General features: G+C 41.3%; 2 protein-coding genes across 2 annotated transcripts; one reads left to right on the top strand and one right to left on the bottom strand.

Annotated features, from left to right (window-relative positions):
* LOC118431819 (plasminogen activator inhibitor 1 RNA-binding protein-like) lies at positions 1-8,237 on the top strand. Its single transcript, XM_035843205.1, has 5 exons — positions 1-148; positions 736-807; positions 2,152-2,235; positions 3,426-3,627; positions 5,953-8,237. Exons 3-5 carry the CDS (start codon positions 2,162-2,164, stop codon positions 6,214-6,216), a joined length of 540 nt encoding a protein of 179 aa, XP_035699098.1. The 5' UTR covers positions 1-148; positions 736-807; positions 2,152-2,161; the 3' UTR covers positions 6,217-8,237.
* Positions 8,238-9,873: 1,636 nt separating this feature from the next.
* Positions 9,874-14,257, bottom strand: LOC118432470 (succinate dehydrogenase cytochrome b560 subunit, mitochondrial-like). Its single transcript, XM_035844054.1, has 5 exons — positions 14,042-14,257; positions 13,042-13,142; positions 12,219-12,295; positions 10,900-11,031; positions 9,874-10,323 (listed from the first exon to the last, which is right to left on the bottom strand). The coding sequence occupies exons 1-5, from the start codon at positions 14,200-14,202 to the stop codon at positions 10,249-10,251; spliced, it is 546 nt and encodes a 181-aa protein (XP_035699947.1). The 5' UTR covers positions 14,203-14,257; the 3' UTR covers positions 9,874-10,248.
* Between the last annotated feature and the right edge of the window lie 3,159 nt (positions 14,258-17,416).

Genomic DNA, 17,416 nt, shown 5'->3' with positions numbered 1-17,416 from the left:
GGACTGAAAGGACTGACTCTGACCGGCCTCCGCGAGGCCGAGGTGGCTTCGCCCGGGGAGGGCGTGGTCGAGGCCGGGGAGGATTCTTCGGCGGACGCGACTTCCGTGGCAAGAGAGAATTCGAACGGCACAGCGGCAGCGAGAAAAGGTTGGACATTTTTGGACAATGATTTCCCTGATTTAGGCTTGGATTCATACAAAAAAAGCTTGACTGTTAGGAATGTTATGTGAACTCTCCTTCAGAATTTGTCATTTCCAATAAATGTCATGAAAAGCATGTTTCAGGAATAAAGTATTACCAAGAACAACCCCTTCCAAATCACCTTTCTTTGATCTGAAAGCACAGTCTTGGCTCAAAAGCTAGCCTTCTAATTCCTAATCCAGTCAGCATAACTGTGTTTTCAACTATAACAGTGTTAGCAAATTGTCTCCTATTCAGTGTCAAACTAGTCTTTCCCCATGTTCAGTTTGTGATTTATTTATTAGCATATATAACAGTAATTAAAACAAAGCATTATACAGAAAAGAAAAACAATTTACAATAAATTATGTGTGTAAAGCATGTGTATCAAATCAGTATGGTGTTTTTAAGTACATGTACCAAAGACATTTTACCTGAACGTAGCTTCGCTACAAAAGTCTTCTGGTAGTACTTACGAAAGTGTGAGTACCTCAGACTTCCTTCAGAGTGTGGGATAAGTTCAGTGAAAGTTCTTCTCCTGTTTCTTTAAGCAGTGGCGTGAGGCCGTCGGAGAAGCGGGAAGGGGGCGGAGCCTACAACTGGGGAAGCCAGACCGACGCCGCAGAGTAAGTTCATGTCTTTCTGGAAAAGTTTAACTTTTATCCTATTGTTTGTTGTAATGAATTCTGTGTATGTTCGTCTGCAGTTTTCAGTTTTGTGGGTCTGCCACTACGAGCCCAAAGCTTCCTAGGCTGACCCGTGTAATGAGTTATATCATTGTCAATGAAGAAAGAAAGAATTTTTTGCAACATGAAAATTGGACTTGCCCAAATCTTCAACTGAACAGTCTTTGTCAAGGAATGAACACCTGGCTCAGTGAACAGTTGATCATTAGTTGCTTGAAGTCTGTTCATTCCTTGAAAAAGACTGGAGCTGTTCAGTCAAAAATTTAGGCAAGTCCAATTTTTATGCACCCCAATTTTTAAACCCTGCAAATAGTGTTTGAAAACTGCCTTAGTAGAGATGTTGAACAAATATGTTTTGACATGCTTGAAGAAATTTCAGTGACCTATGCTACCTTGACTGTTATGCCAAGCCTTTGAATGATTAAGCTCCTTGTGCAGAGCTTGCCAAGAGCTTTGGTGCCAAAAGTATATGGAGCATGGAGCTAAGATGTCAGTTAGATTTTTACTTGCCCCACTTAAGTTGGTACCTGATAATGTTAGTCCCCCCCAAACCTTGAGGTGGAGACAAAGACACCCTTGTTAGCTTTAGACATGCTTCATTCTGTCAGGGAAGTGTAGTTTTTCTTGATGCTTGAAAAGGAGTTAGATGAGTATGCTCTTGCTGAATTGTGCGATGACGATGACATTCTCCCGAATCACCAAGGTCTTTGTACCTGATGTTGACAAACGTCCGTACCATCTGAGCACAGTTACAATGCTAGTAGTCTGTGTAACACAAAATCTGCTGTCCAGGGCTGTAACTGGTCCCTCCTAGAGGCCGTCTGATATTGACTTATTCAGGGCTCGAAATACTTTTTTCTGCATACCTGCACTGGTGCAGGTAACATTGAAAATCACCTGCACCAGACAAATTTTACCTGCACAACTCTGAATTTGAGAAGTGTGGATCATACTAAAATTGTTCAGGAACCATTGCTAATTATTCTTTAATCATATTGTATAGGTGGTAACAGTCAATGCAGCTAATAACAAATTGAATCTATATACACCTACATCATAGAACATTTCTGTATAAAACACCGTACATGGACCAGTGCAGGTTAGGTGCAGGTAGACACCAGAAATACCTCAGGTCCTGCACAGCTCCAGTTTTACCTGCACTAACCTGCAGGGGTATCTTGAGCCCTGCATTATGTAATGTTCTTTCTTTGGTGTCTATATAAACCCATGTGGGCTGGGTACACAATAATAAGCGTTCATTCTTTCGTAATTTGATCTCTCCAGGGACCTGAACATGACTGCTGGAAGCGCTGAGGAGAACCCCGAATGGACCGCACCGACCGAAGAAGGCGAGAACTCGGAACCCAAGTAAGAAACTAGAATTTTATTAGGACCTATCTTGTGTTATAAGAATTGAAAATCCGTAGTCAGCTCAAACAACCGGTGCAATGGCCAAGTGGGTAGAGAGTGCGCCTTGCAGTCGTTAGGTCATGAGTTGGGTCTCTGGCAGACCACTACAAGAAGACTAGCTCCTTACTCTAGTGATTGCATGAAAGTTGTGTGGCCCAAGGCTACAGAAACTGAGATTGGTGCTAACCTATGCACCATTTGGTATGGGAAGCTTCAAGGACCTAAACTGCACCAGCCCTGTACTGTGGATTTATTGAGTGTCCAGTTTGCATCTCCATGTAAAACTTAGAATTTTGAATTGTGCGATGACGACAATATTCTCCCGAATCACCAAGGTCCTTGTACCTGATGTTGACAAACGTCCGTACCATCTGAGCACAGTTACAAAATCTATCCTAAATTATATATAATAACTTAATAACTTTTTACTTTAAGTGATAACAAGTTGTACAAGGTTACTTTGCATTTGTCCATGTCTGAAACTTTACTGCCAAGATGGCTTTGCAGGGCTTAGGTAGTGGTGTGTACCTAAAACGCAGAACTGGAATTGGACTTGTCAAAACTATGATTACTACCAACACAGATGAGCTTCCATGATAACTTCTAATTGTTATTGTACTGCTCTGAATCCTTTTCTCGTCTGTACCCAGGTTTATGATAACAGTAGTCTAAAACCCTTTTCTTGGCTAGAATATGAGCTCTTTGGTGAGCTTCAGACATGTCAGCTTCTAATTGCCATCATTGAACAGAGACGATGGGCGTTATAAACTTGATGACACTCAATTGCTGGCGTCAAGTGACTGGTCATTGATCCTGAAGAAGGCGACAGTGGCCATTGAAAATTTTACCAGTGTATACCTTCGTGTTGGAAGAAAGTTTAGCTTTGTACTCTGATTACTACCAACACAATGAGCTTCCATGATAACTTGTAATTGTAGTGCCCTAAACCTTTTTCCTTGTCTGTGTACCATGTATATGTATAGACTTGTTAGGACTTAAAATTATGTAAACTGTACCCCTGTCCCTGTTGTACATTTTGTCCGACCCTAGTTTCATGACCTCAATTAAGAGGCCTGGAGGCCGATTTGAGCTTTCATAAATAAACAAAGGTTCAAACAAACAAACAAACATTTCTTGTTTTTACCCAGGGAAGGCGCAGAGGGCGAGCAAGCCCCCGGCGAGCAGGAACCCAAGGAAATGACTCTGGATGAGTGGAAGGCACTCCAGGCCAAGGACACCAAACCCAAGTCTGGCTTCAAGCTCAGGAAGGCTGGGGAGGGGGAGGACCTCACCCAGTGGAAGAAGACTTATGTTCTCAAGAAGGGACAAGAGGAAGAGGATGCTGACAAGGTGAGATGGAAGGAGATAGAAATAACGTCTTGAGAAGTATTTGACTTCTTCTGGTCAGAAAATAGTCTGGAAAACCAGACTTTTAACCAGGGCTAAATGGTTTCTGACATTTTGTGGAAAGAGGGCAACGAAACGAAACTATTCTTTTCCAGAAGAAATCAAAAAGCTTGACACAAGACTGGTTTGTCAAACTCCTTGTGATAGAAGGAGTGTGACGAACTCGTATATTGTGTCGAGCTTTTCTTCTGGAAAAGAATAGTTTTTAGTTTGTTTCCTTTTTTTCACTAAGACAGTGTCAAAAATCTTCAGTAGTTTAACGTCGATGTAGGTTAGACATCCAGGTAATAAGATACGCCAAAAAGTAGTTACTCAAGCAACTGGATATGGTTTTGAAAGGAGTAGTTTTAATACTGAAAGTCTGTTTGCAAATAAGGAAAATTTCCAGTTCCTCGAGTTGTGCAGTGGTGTTTGGCAGTTGTATACAAAGGTCTGTGATTTTTGATTGCTGTGCCTTTGTAACATTCACAAGTCATCAGTGGTGTTGCAGGGCGTGGGTATTGAAAGTTTGGTACCTCTTGTTTGGTTGATTGGAGAAGAAGTTTGTGTTACAAGGAAATTCTACATTCCATATAGAATACACACTGTCATTTACTGTTTCCACAACATTCTGTTGTTGTAAACACACTCCACTTTTTGACAGCTCCTCCCAGAAGTCTGGTATATATATCAGTTTCTTGATAAACATCTTAATAATAAGTTTTTGAGAAGTCCGTAGTAAGCTTGCTATAACGGTAAAGACAAAAACATGTAGCACAAGTCAAACAAACATGCATGTCGTCATCAGAGACTAATCAGTGTTTTTCTCTTCTCTCTCTCTTCTACTGTCCTGTTTGATTGCTCTGATTTGGCCCTGTTGGTTTGTGTGTGCGTGGCATGCCTATGGTAATGTTACCCCGCCCCCCTCCCCATCCGGTCACTTCCGCCTCAGATCTTCCGGATGCAGGTAAGCAGTGAGGTAGAAGCTTTGTCGCCCGTCTGCGTTTTGCCTCTTCTTGAGTTCTGCTGCCCCTTGTCCCTCCTCTTAAGTAATTTATCTCTACCTTTCCTTGTCAGATCTTTTGGTTTCATCAAGTTGTTTTTTTCCAGCCTGAGTGCTTTAGCTTTGTGGAAAAGATACCAGTGGTGTTTTTGTGGAGCGTTTGTTGTAAAGTTTTGTTTTTGTTGCCTTTCTGCCAACTGTCATTTCACATACCCACTACTGGTAGAAGTGTCACTCTCATGCTTTTTCTGCACTACGGAGGTGGTAACTTCTTATGTATTGTAAGAGCCAGTTTTGTGATAGATACGTCCTACAGGTAAAGTTTTCTGTATTGTCAGCTAGTATAACGATACATATTCAGGGTTCGAAATACACATACTTAACAGCACAAGTACTTTGGCTGGGTACCGGTACAAAACCGGTTTTTCTTATTGGACCGGTCCGGAAAAATTGGACCAGAAAAAATTTGATGGACCGATTGGAAAATTAATACTATTAGATTATATGATCAGGGCATTCACACGTTTTGGGGCTTACCGGTCGAAGAAAATAGAAAGAGCGAAGTAGCGTTGAGTCTAGAGTCATTTCAACGCAGTTAGCCTTGTAGGGTTTAAAACGCCAGTTGGAGTCCAATACTCCACAAACAGATTTCTTCCTAGTGAAATGGACCATTGTTTTGAATTTTGTCCATTCACAAGTTTTCACATACCGAATCGGGTAAAGATTCACGTCCGAACCTGGACCTGAACCGGACCTGGACATAAAGTTTCTGTACCGGTACCCCGCCCTAACAAGTACAACAAGAAATGGCCGGCAAAAGTGAGTTCTGAGAAACAAAACAAAAAAGGTGCAGATATGGACTTACAGTATTCCCCACACCAATTTAATATCTTAGTTCACGGATTTTTTCATAAAAAATATGGAGTGAGAGGGTGAAATAAAAATAGAAATAAAAATTGTAAAATGGTTGGGGTAAAGGTAACGACTAATCCAAAACGTAAAGAAAAAAAGTTTTCAGCTTGAAAAAAGTAGAAAAACACTATTATTGTACAGTAACAGCACCCACACTTTAAGGAGCTTATAATATTAAGGCCGATTTGCTACACCAGAAAGTTGGTGAAGATTTTTTTGACAGAAGAGGTAAACTTTTTGCCTGGAGACGGCCGTGATTGATAGTGAGTTTAAGTAGGCCATTTCAGCAAGCCACAGATAGTGTTTAAGGCATTTCTTAAGATTAAAACTGTTTCTTTTGTCTCTAAATTTTTCTCTCGTTCTTCCCGTTGCAGTACGGCCAGGACCAGCGAGGCCCGGGGGTCGGAGGTCGCGGGGAGCGCGGACAAAAGCAGATGCCGGTCGAGCTCAACTTCCACTTCGCCGACTCCCCCCAGCGCGGCGGGCGTGGCGGCCGCAGGGGAGGGCGTGGCGGTGGCCGTGACGACCGTCCGCGTGGCGGGCGTGGCCGCGGCGGTTTCCGTAGCAACGGGGCGGACCCGGCAGGCGCCTACATCAACGTCGATGACGAGGCGGATTTCCCGCAGCTGGGCAAGTAGACCCAGAGGTCGAAGGTCGTTGCCACGTTAGCTCGCTCTCTCAAGACGAGTTTCCGACCGTCACCTTCTTCTGATGTCCGCAGATTCAACCCTTAGGCAGCTTTGAGACGTCTGTGATTTAGGAAGGGGGAGGGGGGGCGCTAGTTCGAGTTTGCCTTGTATAAAGGATATAAATGTTTGGACATTGGCAAGAAAATCTCTCTGTGCTACTTACTTAAGCTACATCCACCATTCCGTGCTGTCCAAGTAGGGGAGGGAAGGACGTAAGAGTTAAGGAAATCACTGGGTGTAGGTAGTTCTTTAATCAAAATTTTCTCGGGGCATTCATTAAATATCATGATGGAAAAAAGGAAGGGATGATATTTTGAGGATACTGCGGCATCAGTGGAAGGTGGCGTTGGTGACAAGTTTGAGAGAATGTTTCGGCGACGACCAGACGATGTTAAGAGAAGAGTGGACTTGGCGGCACCTGTCTGTAGATTCGAACCTTCTACAGAGGAGAGAGAGGCAGAAGAGAACTGTTGAGTAGTTTGCTAGCTTGACGATTTCTGTTTGTACAAAAATAAAGCGATTGTTGGTTGTGGTGGGGGTAAAAAAAAATGATAACAAAAATTCTGGGCTTTTTTCTCTGCGTACTTGAAAGAGAGAAAACAACCCAGTGAGGCTACACAATATATATATATACTACCCAAAGAAATTATCCTAGCTGAGAGAAGTACACTATAGGGCGGCATGACGTGTATAACGATGTATTGTGTATTTGTTGAATCATCTCTGCACCTAACAGAGGTTCTACCCAATGGAGATATTTTTGGAATCATGATAGTAAAAAAAATAAAATAACTGTTTTTTTGAGGACTGTAAAAAGCAGAATGGATGCCAACAGAACTCGAACTTGAAAGAGAATCCAGGAATTTGAACTTGAGTTTATCACATCCTTTTCTAAGAACTGTTTGTCAATAGTATGCTATGCAGTGATTTTTTTTTTTTTGGTCGAAGTCCACTTTGTTTGAAAAGGACATTATTAGTGTTTTGAGTCCGAAAGCTGCATTCATTGGTCACGAAATGGGAAAGGTTTTCGTGGTAGCGTTACAACTACCGCCGTACGACCAACTTGAACTGTTTTGTTTTATATATTTTTATTTGAGAAGTATCAGAAGAAAAGAGAATATTGCTACGGAGTCTAAAGACAAAGATAGAGATGAAGTAACAGAGACGTGTATAGAGTAGACCTCTCCAGTCTCACCTTCTCTGGGGTTAGATTTACTTTGCCGATGTGACACTAGTACGTCTTTGAAGCTCAGTTCTGTTAGCGGGCACGTTTTGTACAACCGACCGATTTATCCTTACCCTCAGAAAACTTGTCGACTGTGCAGAGAAAAAGCAACATTGTAGATACATATCTGTGCAGGACATAAACGTATGTTTGTTCGTTCATTGGACAAAGAGAAGGAGGGAAGCGACGCTTGTTGTGCTTATATGATGTTTTCCACTCCTACATACAGTAATGCAGACAAGCGATGTGGAACATTCAATAGACTGTACATATTTGCAGCCGTGACAGCATTAATACTCATTTCTGAATACTTGCACCCCTGTCAGACTTTTCCCACATCACCCAGTTACAGTATGGCTATGAGGTGTTCTTGAAACGATGCATGGGAGTTCGACAAAGCTATTTGGTAAAAAGTTCGGCGACTTGGTACCATCGCTGTTCATGATACTTTGCAGAGGACGGCGTGTTGTACACATTCTTATGCCAGCTTTCTGCCTAATTGCGATTTTAAAGTCGTTCCCAGTATATCGAGAACACCATCAGGATTGTGCCATGATTTTGGGGGTGAATTTAGGAGTTTGGTGGGGGTGAAAACTGTCTCAAACCACGAAATTTCGGAAGTTCTGGCTGCTGTGCGTCGTCCAGTCGACTCTTCCTGCATTCAACATCCAAGCTTTGTTCTCGGAAACAGACCTTCTGTCACACGTACCTCTCTCAGTGCTCAAATAAAACCGATAAGTTTGAATCTGAAGTTGTCAGTCTACTGTTTGCAAGTCTGCATGTGATTCATTTTTTGGTACAGTAGAAGCCGCTTAAATGCACACCCAATTTGCCAGAGCATTTCGTGCAATTATCCGAATGGTGCAATAAAGCGAAGTTATTAAGCTGGGCTGCACCACCGTGGGATTTCGTGCAATTAACAGAAGTGTGCGATTATCCGTTGTGCAATTAACTGGCTTCCACTGTACTTTATTTCTTTATTCATTAAATCAACATTACAGTAGGGTGGGTACGCTTACAAAACTTTTTTCTTGCTGGTTCGGAAAAAATGGAACTGAAAAAAATTTAGTGGAAGGGATTTTAGATGGATTAAGAAAATAAACAGATTATACTGACACTAAGGTGGCATGTTAATGTTAATATTTTTTGAGGCTTATTAGTCCAAGAACATGACTGAAATAGAGGAGAGTTGATAGTCGTCTTCACTAAATTTCTGCACTTGAGACCGTACCTGTACCTGAATCTTCTGTACTGGTACCCACCCCTAGTGTATAACTATTTAAGTGAAATAACTTCCAGATACCAGTAGCTGTTACAGTGGTACTGATAATTCAGATGAAATACAGAAACATTGGCGACCTGTGTAAATTGTATAAGTTATAACACAACAAATAGGCAATCAGAAAGATCTTGATACATGTATCATGGAATACACACATAAGCACAAACAATAACCCAAAAGCTTTACAATACATAGTTTCAGCAAGGATTTAAGAGAAGGAAGTACCACTCAAGCAATGTTTTGTTTTGTAAAATCTGAGAACCGAGTCTTATCAATTGGTATGGACAGAGGGATCAAGTTACTCTGTATAGCATGAAGGTCGAATGTCAAATTCAATCTTCATGCTCATGTTCAACAGTTGTAATACTTGTAGTTTCCCCCAGTCCATACAATACATAGGCTTTGTTCTCAGATTTTAGATAAACATTGCCAAAGTAATGAAAACAGCCAGTGGAAGGTAATTTGTTTCAGGTAGTAAGGAAAGTGATCTCGATCCAGTTTTAGCTCGTCTTCCACTGGTCGTGACAGAGAGGACAGACGCTATGTACAGTATTTACAGGTTCATTGTACCAGGGAAGTTCCCCTAGCTCTTTTCGACAAGCACAATGAACAGTGGACCACGGCTTAACGTCCTGCCCTATGGACTGCAACCCTCTCCGGTAGCGTGCATGTCGGGTGAGCGACATAGCCGGGATCGAACTCACGGCTTCTAGTTCCAGAGTCAGGGCCACTAACCACTGGACTACGCGCGCTACTGGAGTAAACAGAGCCAGATGCAAGTTTTCTGTCTCTCGCCGTAAAGCCTAATCATAAGTCTCATGAATAAAAGACACTGACCAACTCACACAGGCAAGTTTGTTATCTTTATTGACAACTGCACAGTCGTAGAAGACATAAGTAAAGCAACACCATGGGAACACGACAGGCCAGGCAGTTACACATAGTACATTCAGGCAAACATGTTGGGGCCAGCTTGTGCCAATTCAAAGTTTTTAAGATTTAAGCTTTAATAGATGTGAATTCTTGTTGGACAGATCTAAAGCTATGTGCACATTTACACATACCGTACCAGTACACACCGACCCAGTGACAACGTAACATGAATACAATATGTGTTTATTTATTTATAAAAATGCCACGGTTAGCAAGCAACAGGATTGAGCCAGCCGTCACTACAGAGGATGGTACTAAGGCTATAGCAAGACTTCTTTCAGATACAAATGTAATTACTCAGACTTGTTCTTGTTTATTTTGTCTTGTACACTTAGTATTTACTATAGCCGTTTATCTTTTGGATGTGATATAACAAAACAAATGAGCCGTCAGAAATATCTTAACACAATGCAATAAACACAAGTCAGCACAAATAATAACTCAAAAGCTTCACAATATTGTATATGTGTGCCAGTTTTTTGCTTCTCTAATATTCACATAATTTTTCTACAGTGCTATAACATCTTCTGTTCTTGGACCATTACAAGAAGTACAGCATGAGATCAGCGAGCAGGAAGGACCCGAAGAACACGAACCATCCTGACCTGTACAGGACCTGTGGAGACAGAGCAAACGGGGATCAGAATCATTTGGAAATTATCTAATGCTAGTTGACCTTTATCCGTAAGGTTACCTATTTCCGTTGTTTTAAAAACAGGGTGTCAAGTCGACGGACGGTGCTTTCAAACTGCAATATTTTTAAACTATATGAAAACACAACCCGTCAACTTGATATCCTCAAATAACCTGTTTTCCTTTTTTTAATTAGATAAAACGGATATAGGTTACTCCGCGGATAAAGGTGAACTAGTGCTACATGTACAGTCAAAGTTGACATAATTCAAGGGCTTGATGAAAATTGTCGGGTTATCCACAATCCATGTCAGAAGCATGAACTTGATTCTTGCTATGGCTATCTTGTATGAGGACGATGTGTAAAAAGTGTTTGATGAAATGTTTGTCAGCTTCAATGGATATTCATATAGCAAAATGTATTGCATTCCATGATTTATAAATAGTAGGTAATGTTCATAAATTAAACAATAAACCAGATAGTGAGTAAGTGTTGACTCATGACTAATACAATCGTGCCATTATTGGAGATTAGAAACTAAACAAACCAACAAATTACCTTCATGTCGAACCCATAGCCGGCGTCCCAGTTCAGATGTCGGATGCCGTTCATAGCGTGGTAGGAGATGGGCCAGGCCATACACCACTTCCCTCCTAGGATCAACCAGGGGTGGATCTCAAGGCTTTTGATCTGTGGAGTAACACATGACTACAGTTTTAGTATCTATATAGTAGAGTAACACATAGGGACTATGGTTTAGCATCTATGCAGTAGAGTGAGACACATAGGGACTACAGTTTAGCATCTATGCAGTAGAGTGAGACACATAGGTACTACAGTTTAGCATCTATACAGTAGAGTGAGACATATAGGGACTACAGTTTAGCATCTATACAGTAGAGTGACACACATAGGTACTACAGTTTAGCATCTATGCAGTAGAGTGAGACACATAGGGACTACAGTTTAGCATCTATACAGTAGAGTGAGACACATAGGGACTACAGTTTAGCATCTATACAGTAGAGTGACACATATAGGGACTACAGTTTAGTATCTATGCACATCTGTAGAGTGACACATATAGGGACTACAGTTTAGTATCTATGCACATCTGTAGGGTGACACATATAGGGACTACAGTTTAGTATCTATGCACATCTGTAGGGTGACACATATAGGGACTACAGTTTAGTATCTATGCACATCTGTAGAGTGACACATATAGGGACTACAGTTTAGTATCTATGCACATCTGTAGGGTGACACATATAGGGACTACAGTTTAGTATCTATGCACATCTGTAGAGTGACACATATAGGGACTACAGTTAAGCATATTAGGATCTCAAGGCTTTTGATCTGTAGCATGAAAGGAAAGTGATCTCGATCTGATAGCTGAAGAGCTAGTCTTCCACTGGTCATCACAAAGAAAACAGACGCTACAGTATTTACAGGTTCATTGTACCAGGGAAATTTCCCTAGCTCTTTTCGACAAGGACAATGAACAGTGGACCACGGCTTAACGTTCCGTCCTAAGGACTGCAACAATAGTATACAATAACTATACATTGTACCATATAGTTGATTAGGCACTAGTGTTATGTATCACACTATCTTCTCTTAGTCCTTGAGACTGTACAATTAGCCTTCGGACATGATATTGTAAATAAAAAACATTATACAGTGGAAGCCACTTAATTGCACACTCTATTTGCCAGTATATTTCGTGCGATTATCCGGCTGGTGCAACAAAGCGAAGTTATTAAACTGAACCGCACCACCATGGGATTTGAGGATTTCGTGCAATTAACAGAAATGTGCGATTATCCGGTGTGCAATTAACTGGCTTCTACTGAATAATGTTGTATACTCACAAAGTTGAAAATGGTTGGGAAGTCCCAGCCAAGCAGGGGGTTCACCACAAGCATCCCCACGGAGAACGCATACACAACTGGAACATAGGGGGGATACCATTAGGGGAGGGCACATTGGTGTGATACCATTGGGAGAAACCACATAGATCACTTAATCAAGAGCCAATAGCTATCTTTCCACCAGTATAATAGCCTAGTTGGTATAACTTTGAGTGTTTGCCTTATACTCATATTAAGAAGGCTAAAGGCTACGTCGAATCTGTCTTTTTAAGGTTACAAAAACATATTTCTATCAAATTAATGTCATGAAGTTCAGATTTCTGGGACAGACAGACAGGGTGAATTTTCTCTCTGTCATATCAAACAAAAAAATTTCCGGCCCAAGACAGAATGATGGGCCCTGGAGACAGCCCAGTTTTGAAGGTACAGTCAAACCTGTATTAGCGGCCACCTTTGTATAGCAGCCACCTGGCCATAGTGGCCACTTTTTGTCGGTCCCTTGGATTCGTAATGATTAAGAAATAGGCTTAGCGGCCACCTGTCCAACGCGGTCATGGCCACACGATTTCCAGTCCCGTTGATACAGAAACACTGCCTATTGCAAGTCTTTGTCTGTGAATTTACCAATCGAGACAATGTTACTTGATGAGAAAGATTATAGTGGAAACTGAAATCATGTGTAGTTTGCTCATGGTCAATTGATCAACATTTTCTCTATAGTGGCCACCTGTCTATAGTGGCCATATTTCTCCAGTCCCTTGAGTGGCCGCTATAGACAGGTTTGACTGTAGCCCTTTTGTACAGAATGCAGAAGTGTGCGTACATCCCGCCATGGCGGCTCCGGTCCCGCGGTGGGTGATGGACAGCATGGCCGTCAGCTGGGGCTTGTAGATGGTCAGGTGGGGCGACATCGGCCGCTTCTTCCTGCAGAAGAAAGATTCGACAAAGTATCAGCAGTCTGTAACAAGTTTTGTTTTGCTTGTAAGGTTTTATTACAAACAAATCTAGGGTGGGATGCTTCTTTCTAGTGAATTCTACACAAATGGTATGGTGTGTTAAAGCCTATAAAGGGCTGGGTGTTTGGCCCAGAACCCAGAGGTCTTGGGTTCAAACCTGCTGATATGCTACCAATGTAATCTTCTGCACTTGGGAAAGGCACTTGACAAGCCTTTTCTCACTTCACCCAGGTGTAAACGACTACCTAGTTTTGGTTATGGCTATCCCTCGGATAGGACGTTAAATATGAAGGTCCCATGTTTGAGGAGAGTCACATCTCCAGCACATTTAAGAACCCAACACTTATCGATAAGAGTAGGGGTCCTTGTGTTGCAAATCTCAATAAATGGACAGTCAATGGTAGACAGGCTTGAGAAACTGAGCAGTAATAAAAATAACGTTATATCATTCTGGCTGAAGGGAGGGAAATATAGTTTTTGAACAGTCACTGTCAGTAACCGTCTATATGTGAACAAATTCTGTATATGTTCTCTCTGATGGTAATTATTACTAAAGAGGTGAAGTCTGCCATCTCTGATTGCCTTCATTCTACCCCAACTTAACACAAAAACATGTTATATGTCTCTACCCCATTTCATAATTTGTATGTTCCAAAATTACATAGCAAGTTGTACATGATATAACGCAATGTTTCTATCAAATTTTGCGTTATTAGCTTAAACATAGGCACAAGGGGTATCTATATGTGAAAATTCATACTACAGTGGCCCAAACAAAAGTACATGACGTTGGTTTATTAATAAGATAGGGAACAACATCTTGAGTAACATGAGTAAGAACCCTTATTCATGACCCCTACAACTTACTGTGCATTTTTGTCCCAGAATTTCGCCATTTCCTCCTGTGCTGTTGTTGTCATCGGTGCTGCCAGTCTCGAAGACAAGGCAGCGGATCTTAAAGGTGCAGACAACATCCCAAGACGGGAAATCGCCGCAGAATTCCGAACTAACAGCATCGACAACGCCATGGTTTTATGGTTCACCTTGTCAGGGTCCCACTACCACCGCATCAAAGCAATAAATGTTATATAACTGCAGTTCTGCAAATTATTCGGCAAAAAGGACAAATATCATAAAGTAGAAATATTTATAATAAAACAATACAATTTGACATACCATATTGCTTGCAAAATTGTATTGTTTTTATGTAAATGAATCTTTTAATCGCGTTTAGCTGCTATGAATTGCCCAAGGTCAGTCTGACGGTCTCACAGCGACATCTAGCGACTAGCTTTCAAACAACATGCATTTGCATCGATTGACAACCGTCTATCAGCGGCCTATAGCGATACATTTGCAAACTGCATTATGAAAAGCTACATGTATGTCGACATGTCATTTGCGCACTTTCATTGATTTCTTTCGCTCTCTCATCTTCAATCTGTTTGTTCGACTAAGCCGTTCGACACTTGAGATTTCAAAATAGAGTACAAAAAGGTTAAGAATGGATGGCGTTCCCTTTAAATTTATCTAGATATTTAACAATTGTGCATATCACTGTTTTACTTTTGTTTGCAATTAGCCTTTGGGTACGGTCTTGCAAAAATCATTCAAATATGTATGGAATGAGATCCAGGTAACACAATGAGCATAAACACACTGTTTGTTTGTTTGTTTGTTTGAACCTTTATTCATTCATATCATCAGAAGTTCAAATTGGCCAAGCACAACTGCGCTACAGGCATTTCACGGCCGTTCATAACTCAGTATGCCATTAAAATATAGATTCGAAACATCTGACCTGTGAGGCAATACAGTAGAAGCCAGTTACTTGCACAACGGATTAACGCACACTCCTGTTTTTATGTAAATGAATTTTAACTGCACGGAATCCCAAAGCGGCTTCTACTCCACAGTAGAAGCCGCTTAATTGCACTGCCTATTTGCCAGTGGATTTCGTGCAATTATCCGGATGGTGCAATATTGCGAAGTTATCCAGCTGGACGGCACCTGTTTGGAATTTTGGGATTCCATGCAGTTACAGAAGTGTGTGTTAATCCGCTGTGCAATTAACTGGCTTCTACTGTATTACAGCATAGTCTGTTCTTGAAATTTTTTGGTGACTTTTCAGCGAAAATTCTGAAGGTGTTGCTGCCACGAAGCAATGTTTCCACGATAGTTTACTTAAGATCCTCACTGAAGTTAGTGAGAACAAAGGTTTTTGTTTGAAGTTCACGGGGTGAAAGCTTTTGACCCCATTGATTGATATTAAAAATCGACGAACTTCCAGTTACTTCTGCCCAGGGCTTAGACTACATTGTACTAGTAACGTACCAAGTGACCAGGCTCTTTTGGTTGCTCGGCAAATATGGCAAAGGAGGTTGTTCCGCTGAAAAGAATTGTATAGAACTGGGACAAATTAGGTGATTGATTACTTAATTATTTGCCGTCGGTCCAAAGTCCTTTTAAAAACCGTCCCCCCACATCACCGACATTTTTCAGCATGCAGTAGTTTGCTACACGTTATCAAAACGACCCCAACACGTTTGTTTGATCAAGGTGAAACCAGTCTGTGTAATTTGATGTGCACGGGCGGAAATATAAGAGCAGACCTAGTAACCTTTGACCCCCAGCCAGAGTGGCGGCTACTGACGAAATCGCGCGGGATAGACGGAAGCCAGACGGAAAATCCGAAACTCGCCGGTAGCTGCGAAAATCCAAAAAGGTACGCTTGGTTCTTTACTGTAGAAATAATTCTACCTTGTACTCTTATCTTGAATGTATGATTGGCTAAAAATGTGAATGTGGGGCTAGTTCTTGTGATAATTGCGTAAGTGTTCATGCCGCCGGGTGTATACACGTGTGTGACGTAAAGTTTACCGGCGAGCGCCCCCCTCCCCCATAGTAACGCCGGTTTTTACTCTACAACGCCTGTGGTTCAATTTTTACTCCTTGATTGTGCCACGGTTAAGTCGCCAAAATGGTACAGGTATGTATTTATTATCCTAATACATTTTTGCGGCGAAAAACGCCCCATATATGATGAGTCATCGGTCTATACATTATTTCGCCGGCTTGGAAACTGAGGGTACGCTGGGGTTTATAAGAAATCGGTTTTTCGTTTATATTGGTTCGCTTATGGTCTTCTGTGAATAGTTTCTACGATATTTTGTACCACAATATGTTTATTATATTTACAGAATCAATTTGATAGGACAAGGCATGCCAAAACGTGGCTTAGTCACCATAATTAACGAAGTTACGGATCTTACGGTACTTCCATGTTGACCCTCCGGTTTTCGATGAAACAGCTGTGATTGCATCATGAATATGCAAATGAGCTACCGGCAACAAAGAAAGATACCTTCGCTTTCGGCGCGTGCGCTATGGGGTATAAACAAGGATGTGTCCTTGGAGTTAACATTTCGATACGAAACTCGCTGTTACTGACATTCTATTGCTGTCTATGTATGGAGAAGGAAATTACTTTCTTGACGTAGAGAGGAAATAATTACAGCAAATCCGACTGTAAGAATGCTACTAGTACGTCGATGAAGGTTTAATATATAGACATCCAGGTAATAAGATAGGCAGATAGATATCGTATAACGGTTGATTTGATAATCGTTTACGTACTCATTCCTCCCAACATATTCGGAATGTATCCTTGACAACTGATCGATAACATCTGGCGCGTAAACACACAAAAATGTTTCATGATTGTTGAAATGCGGCCAGACATATAACCATCCCTAAGGTTTAGCCGTTTCCCTTATTTCTAGAATTCTCGTCACATTCTAGTACATGTAGTTATTTTTACTACCCCGGCCCTCAACACAGGGCTCCATTTTATTACAGCTGGTCGCCTAGCTAGGCTTTAATAGAATGAATAAATAAAAACTTCTTCATGCGTTTGAGCCCACCCACGGTCATTACTCGTATGTAGCTCCCAAGCAAGCAGACGTGTCAGCTGGATTTTAAAAAAAATTGAAGAATTTGGCCAAATACATGAAATAGGGACAAATAAGTTGCCATGAGATTTCAGTCAGTCTTATGCGGTCTATCCAGCTATCCGCTGGTCGGTTAGTTCACTCCTAGGCTACTAGGCTTTTATTCCTAACTTGACCTAAGTACCGTATTATATATCGGCCAGGCCGGAGTCTGGTAGAGACTAATCATTATATGTATGTTCGTTGAGTGATGGTTAATATGATTGAATATAATGATGTACCGTTATATTTT

This window comes from Branchiostoma floridae, chromosome 15, assembly GCF_000003815.2.
Source record: "Branchiostoma floridae strain S238N-H82 chromosome 15, Bfl_VNyyK, whole genome shotgun sequence".
NCBI classification, from domain to species: Eukaryota; Metazoa; Chordata; class Leptocardii; order Amphioxiformes; family Branchiostomatidae; genus Branchiostoma; species Branchiostoma floridae.
Note: the sequence above shows the minus strand (reverse complement) of the source record. Positions and strands in the feature narration are given on the sequence as shown.